We start from the raw sequence: 6,619 nt of genomic DNA on the forward strand, positions 1-6,619 counted from the left end.
CTTATTTGACAGACGGAGATCACAAGTAGGCAGAGCAGCAGGCAGAGAGAGAGGGGGAATCAGGCTCCCTGCTGAGCAGAGAGCCCAATGTGGGGCTCGATCCCAGGACCTTGGGATCATGACCTGAGCCAAAGGCAAGACTTAACCCAATGAGCCACCCAGGCACCCCAAGAATCTACATTTTAAAACTACTTCTGAGGTGATTATTATAATAAACCAGAGTTAAGAATTTCTACCTCATAACTTGTTCATATCCAGCAAGTGAGACAAATAGGAGGTCAGAGCTGACACAGAGGAGGAGCCAAGGCTGTGGTTCCTGGCTCAGTTCCTGGTAGCACTGCCTTTCCCTTCTTGCCTACAAAGTTCCCAGTGGCCTTCTGCCATTTATTAGTAAACTTAAATTGGCCTTCCTATGTGAACTTACATGTCAACAGAGACTTAACACTCTAGAGTTAGAGCTTATCTACCTACTTAAATCTAGCTTGTCTTTTAAGGGCATTGCAAAAAAGTCTTTTCTGGTTGAAAACTTTTATGATCCATCTCTGATAAGTATAGAAATATGATATCTTCTCTCTTCACATTTTTATAACTCTTGGAATCTTGTACAATATTTTCTCAACCAGATGCTCTTGTAGGGTAGGGGCCATGTCAAATTCATTATCATAGCACTGTATCCCTTAATCCATCATGTCAATAGTGATTGAAAGGGACACAGAACCCAGTTGCTCAGGAAGGTTTTATTGGTGCATTAGGATAGATGGGGTAATAGACAGAAGGAAGAGATAAAAGTAGCTCTGAAACCCCCACAAACTGAGGAGAGTTTGGCATAAATGGGTGACTGGTTCTGTGTCTTCCTGTTCCTGAGGGTGTCTGCACAGCAGAGCAACTCAGAGAGGAGTTTAGGATAGAAAATACCTTTCAGAAAAGTTTTCACTGAGAAAGATCTAAGAGAGAAACACCATGATTAAGAACTAATGTCCAGAGACATGCCAATTGGACTGTTCAGGGCAGGATAAACCAACACCTCTGGAATTGTCTTCTTCTAGTACTGAACACTGGAGTCCAGGTCTGGGATATTCATGGCTTATTGCTCTTGAAGTAGGAATATAGCCCCCTGGCTGTGAAGCCTCGCTTCCCTTCTGGCTGGGCTGTTTCCTGGCCTTGGGCTGAAGGGAGGCCAGTGTGCAGGCTGCCCTGCCCCTGCCTTGGGATCTCCATCTCCCTTGTGTGGTCATCCACCCACTCCTGGGTAACCACTGTGGGTTCTCTCTCTCTCTGCCCACCTGTCACACTGCATCTTGGGTGAGTGCTGCTCCAGTCCTGTCTGCCTGTTAGAGTGTTTGTCCCAGCCTGGGCCTGTCCTCCCAGCTTTTTCTCTCCTGCCTCATAGTGGCTCACTTGTGTCCATCTGTGACCACGGCCTGACTGCCTCTGGGTCTGTCCCTCATTTCTATCTCCTATGTCACTTGCATTGTGGCTCCTGTCCTGCTCCATGGCCTGAGTGTGTGTCTGGGTTTGTGACGCTGACTGTGTCTGAATCTGTTCTCCTGTCACCACTTCACTTGTTTGGCACCTGTTTTGACCCTGGACCTTGGACCCTCTGGTCTGACCATGGGAGGACTCCTGTAGCTGTGTGTCAGGGCTTCCTATCTGATGGCTCCTGTCTAGTTCCATGGCCTGGGTGGCACCTCCCGGTCTCTGAACACATTCTCCTGTCAGTATCTGGCTTGCCTGGCTCCTGTCTTCACCCTGGACCTCAGACCCTCTGCTCTGGCTGTGGAAGGACTCCTGTAGCTGTGTGTCAGGGCTTCCTATCTGATGGCTCCTGTCTGGCTCCACCGCCTGGGTGGTACCTCCCAGTGTCTGAACATGTTCTGTTAGTATCTGGCTTGTCTGGCTCCTATCTTGACCCTGGACCTCAGTCCCCCTGGTCTGGCCATGGGTGGACTCCTGTGACTGTGTGTCAGGACTTTCTATATGATGACTCCTATCCTGCTCCACATTTTGGTTTTCATCTGTCTGCGTCTGAGTTCCAGTTCTAGTCACTAATTCACTTGTCTGCTGTGCTCTGTCTTGTTCCCTGGTCTGTGACTGTCTCTCTGACTCCCTCTGTCTGGTCTGGTGACTCTTGTCTTCTCCCACTCTCTGGGTCTGCTGCACATGTCTCCGAGCTTGTGTCTGCTGACTTTCTTTCTCTTGTCTCTGAGATTCAGACTGCCTATCCTGGCCAAGATCCTGAGCATGGTTCTGAGCCCCAACACCTTCCTGTCCCCTGGAGGCCAGAGTGCGCTGTACACATTGGCTCCTCTCGCAAATCTGTCCTTCCCTAATCTGTCCCACCTCAGCTCTCTTGCTCTGTTCTTTCTTCAGCTCTTGTGAGGCCCCAGTGGGGAGGCTTCCAGACTCTTGAGATCCAAAAGTCCCCTCAGGACTCTCACTCATTGTCTTGAAACAGGCTTGGGTGATTTTAAACACCAGGACCAGGAATTCCTTGAACTCCACAGTCCCTGTATCATCTTCATCCAGCAGGTGCAGGACTTCATCCACAGTGGCAGGATCATGGGGTTTCTGTGGAGAAGAGACCAAGTCAGCATCCCTCACCTGAGGAAGGTGTGGTTGGGCCAGTGCACTCAGCTTTCAGGCTTCCCAACCCTGAACTTGGGAGTCCATCTGTGCTGGCTCCATACCACTCACATAGCTACAGCAGCCTTAACATGAAACCATTTTCAGTGTGCCGTCCTGCCCTTCTTTCAAGGGTAAAAAGCACATTTTTTTGTATCATCTGTGCCTGGCATAATTCCTGGCCTCTAGGAGAACTGGATCAAGATTCAATGAAGAATGAATAAATGATTGAGCTCATAATGAGTCTCTGGGCTGTCCTCAGTCCCTGACCCCTGGCATTGAGCAGGATGCTCTCCAGCAAACCCAGCACCAGGAGAAACACAGCAGGAACATAGCCCAAAGAGAATTCTGTGAGATCCATGCTGAGGCTAAGGTGCTTTCTGAAGATGGGGTAGGTGGGGTCTGTTAGGACCACAAGTTGCCCTGAATATGCATCCTGTGTGTCTATACATTCCTGTCTCTAAGACCATCATCCTGGTTGCTTTAGATAAACCAAAGACAGGGAGGGACAGGGAAATGCCTCAAGGTCCTAGGTCTGCTTTGTCAGTGGCTGGAGAAGTGGGGAGGGGCTCTTAGAGTGTATCCCCAGCTGATAATAACCAACGTGTCCTTCAAAACTCATTTCTGATGTGAACACTCAACTAATATTTTTGAGCAACTGCAAGATACTAAACTATGCTTCTAATGCATTCTTATTAATGGGTGATCAAATTTCTGATAGACATAGGAAGTAGTTACTATATCAGATTTAAGAAACACCAGAAAGCAGCAATTACTTTCATTTCTTGAATCTTCAAAGGCTCTGTTTCTTTCTGAGCTGTCCCCTGTGAGTCATTTCACCTTGTTTCCAAATTAGAATTAATTGAAATCAAGGTATTTTCTCTAAGTACCTGACCTGTGAACTGCTGTGACTGTCTCTTGCTCCTTTACCTTTCCTTTCTCAGCCTGCAGAGCTGCCAGGAGGCCTGGTGGGCCTGGATCCAGCGACTGCCGCCTCAGATTCCTGAGGCAAAGCATCTGCAGGCAAATCTGTTTCATCTCTCCTCTCCTGCCCTCCCCACCTCGCCCGGCATATCATACCACAATGACATCAGCAAACTCATGTTCCAGGAGCCTTTTCAGCTCCCCCCGGGTAAGCACTGAACAGCTGCCCTCAGTCCTGGCGTAGCGCCCAAAGGCTTCGATGATCTCATTAATGTTTCGCAATAATTGAGGCATCTTTGGACTCAGGCTGGAGAAAGAAACAAAGCCCCCTTGGGGGCTCCAAAGTCAATTTTAGTGTTTCCTCCTGCTTTTTCCCAGTCTTTTCTCACATATTCAGTTCTGCTTCCTGTCTCTCTCTCTCCCTCCCTTTTTATTATGTTATTTTAGTCACCATATAGTACATCATTAATTTTTGATGTAGTGTTCCATGATTCATTGTTTACATATAACACCCAGTGCTCCATGCAATCTGTGTCCTCCTTAATACCCATCATCAGGATCACCCATCTCCCCACCCCCACCCCCCGCCTGCTCCTTCCCCTCTAAAACCCTGAGTTTGTCTTTTGGAGTCCATAGTCTTTGGTGATTCGGTCTTTCTGTCTGGGTCTTCCCATCTCCTTTCCTACTTAATGGGTTTTATGAATGGGAAGGAGAGACACACTATGATTAACAGCAGGCTCCAGAGTCAGGACTTCTATGCTACCTTCACCACCTACCTGGTGAGGTTGGGCAGGTTGCTTTGCCTTTCCATGCCTTGGTTTAATACTAATAGTGAAATGAAGATAATCCTATCAAATATGTACTTTATAGGATTATTGTGAGGATTAAAAGAGATAATTCATATAAAGCACCTGGCAGATGCTGGCTTATACTAAGTGGCAGCTATTAAATATCATTATGATGTTATTATACACATACCTAATGTTTGTACATCTACGTAAACTACTGCTCACAAAGCACTTCCATATGCGTCGTCCCTTGTACTCCTTAATATCTCCACTTTTTTTTTTTATAGGTGACAAACAGATTCAGAGAAGTTAGATGATTTGTTCAAGGCCCCACAGGTTGGGGGAACAAAGAAACACAAAGACCCATATCACTTAACCCAAATGCAGTGAATCTTCTATACTGTACCTTGTGGACAGTCTATCCAGTCAATGGTTGCCTGTCATATGGTGTAGGGTGCTGCTGCGTACACTGATAGGTAGTAAGTACATATGTAAGTCAACCCCTTGCCAAGCAGGAACACCAGGGGACTGACTCCACCTTTTCTTGCTGCTTTTGGCTAGGTGTTCAGGAAGAGGCTAGGCACCAGCTATTGGCAATATTCCCAGTCCTAAGTTCCTCTAAATGTGACATCTGTCCTCAGCACTGAGACCTGTAAGGGAAGTCAGGTTGGCCATAGGTAGGTGGCTCCTGCCATCTCACAGTGTTGGTGGCCTTTGAGGAATGGCTCCCAAATGAAGGGAGAAATTTTCCTTCTCATTAGCCAGGGATCTGGGCATAGCCTGAAGTGAGTCTTGGGTGCAGCTGAATGGGCAAAATACAAAGGGATGTGGAGGTGCATTGAAGCAGAAGTCTCAAAGACCAGGACATGGCATCAAAGATGGCAAGTTTCAAATACAGGGGGATAAAGAAGGCTGCGAAGCTGGGACACTAGGAGAGGGCATCACGAGTTGGGAAGGAGAAGGCAGGAGAGAAAGAAGGCCTGGATACAGAGTTGAGAGAAGGAAGGCCTGGGTACAGAGGCAGGAGAATGAAGGGAGGCGGGAAGGAGGGAGACTCGGCACTGGGGAAGGTGGAACAATTTGGCTGAAGGCTATAGGTCCCAGGTGGGCTCTTCAGGAGGTGTTCTTTCTACCCCCACAGTAGCCAAAAATTTCAGGCAGACTTTGCTTTTGTACATCAAGGTACAAAACTCAGAATATTGTACCCCAACAGAGAAACGCAAAGATCCAATTTTTTTGTTGTTTACTACATGGCTAACCTTAACACTGACCTATAAATAATAAAAATAATATGACTTTTTAGTTAACTTCAGATCCCTTTGGATAAATCTGTAAACTCATCTTGCCTAAATATGGCCCTCAGGTGGAGGAGGACAACCACATAAGCCACTTCCTCTGTGACAAGTTTCAAGCCCATTGTCAGGTTGGCAGGAGTAAACTGTTCTGACCTCCCAGACTCTGAGCAGTGCAAAGAGGCTTCCAGAACATTAAGAATAAGACACCTTTGATGTACAGAAAGGCACATGGGTGGTTCCATTGCTGCTGCTAAAACAGGTTTTGGTGGGAGAAGCTGCGGCCAGGCTAACCACAGGGGAGAAGAAAAGAACGCCATGGCTTCAGAAGAGCATCCTCTCCCACATGCACACACCCAGTCATCAGAGCAGATAATTTCTGCTCACAGTTGGCACCATAGGGCTGTGACCTGGATCTGACAGCCTGGTTTTATGAGCTCAGATCACCAAGGCACAGAATGAGAAAGAGGTTTCTCAGGAAGGCACTTACCTAATGCACAGACAAGATGAGCAAGTGGCAGTTAGGCGATGTATGGAGTACCAGGTCAGCAGCACAGGAACCTTTTATATAGGGGATTTAATGGAGGTTAGTGTTTTAGAAAGGCCATCCCCACCCCATGGGAAGGATTGATTCATACAAGGCTTGGCCCAGCCCAGCCTCACTTCCCTTCTTGTCTGTTTTACCTGCTGACACGTGGCTGTTTTAGCTTAATGAGCAGGCCCTCTTATTACCCTCGGTGCCCTTCCTGATTCCCTCCTTGGGTCTGTCTCCTCATTTGAGGGAAACTCTTTTCTGTTGTGATGGGCTCAGTAGTGCTTGGCACAGGTTGGGGCTGGTGAACACTCTTTGTCTCCATGTGACCACAAAGTCATGGACTCCTTTATTTTTTCTTTTTTAATTTTTTAAAGGAAAAGTGAATTGGGGGAAATGGAGGGGGAGACGAACCATGAGAGACTGTGGACTCTGAGAAACAAACTGAGGATTTTGGAAGG

General features: G+C 47.3%; 1 protein-coding gene across 2 annotated transcripts; it reads right to left on the minus strand.

The window, feature by feature from the left end:
- Positions 1 to 718: 718 nt before the first annotated feature.
- Positions 719 to 6,156, minus strand: CRNN (cornulin). Of its 2 annotated transcripts, none has more exons than XM_044239279.1 (3): positions 6,117 to 6,156; positions 3,703 to 3,853; positions 719 to 2,568 (listed from the first exon to the last, which is right to left on the minus strand). In XM_044239279.1, exons 2-3 carry the CDS (start codon positions 3,838 to 3,840, stop codon positions 1,078 to 1,080), a joined length of 1,629 nt encoding a protein of 542 aa, XP_044095214.1. In that variant the 5' UTR covers positions 3,841 to 3,853; positions 6,117 to 6,156; the 3' UTR covers positions 719 to 1,077. The 2 variants fall into 2 exon arrangements, with proteins under 2 accessions (XP_044095214.1, XP_044095213.1); XM_044239278.1 differs by lacking the exon at positions 6,117 to 6,156 and adding an exon at positions 4,741 to 4,799.
- Between the last annotated feature and the right edge of the window lie 463 nt (positions 6,157 to 6,619).

This window comes from Neovison vison, chromosome 2 (assembly GCF_020171115.1).
Source record: "Neovison vison isolate M4711 chromosome 2, ASM_NN_V1, whole genome shotgun sequence".
Lineage (NCBI taxonomy): Eukaryota > Metazoa > Chordata > Mammalia > Carnivora > Mustelidae > Neogale > Neogale vison.

Excerpts from the sequence above, each read along its gene's own strand:
- CRNN (XM_044239279.1), bottom strand. The coding sequence starts at position 3,840 with ATGCCTCAATTATTGCGAAACATTAATGAGATCATCGAAGCCTTTGGG. Across the intron at positions 2,569-3,702 it reads AGTTTGCTGATGTCATTGTG|AAACCCCATGATCCTGCCAC; the intron begins GTATGATATGCC and ends TCTTCTCCACAG.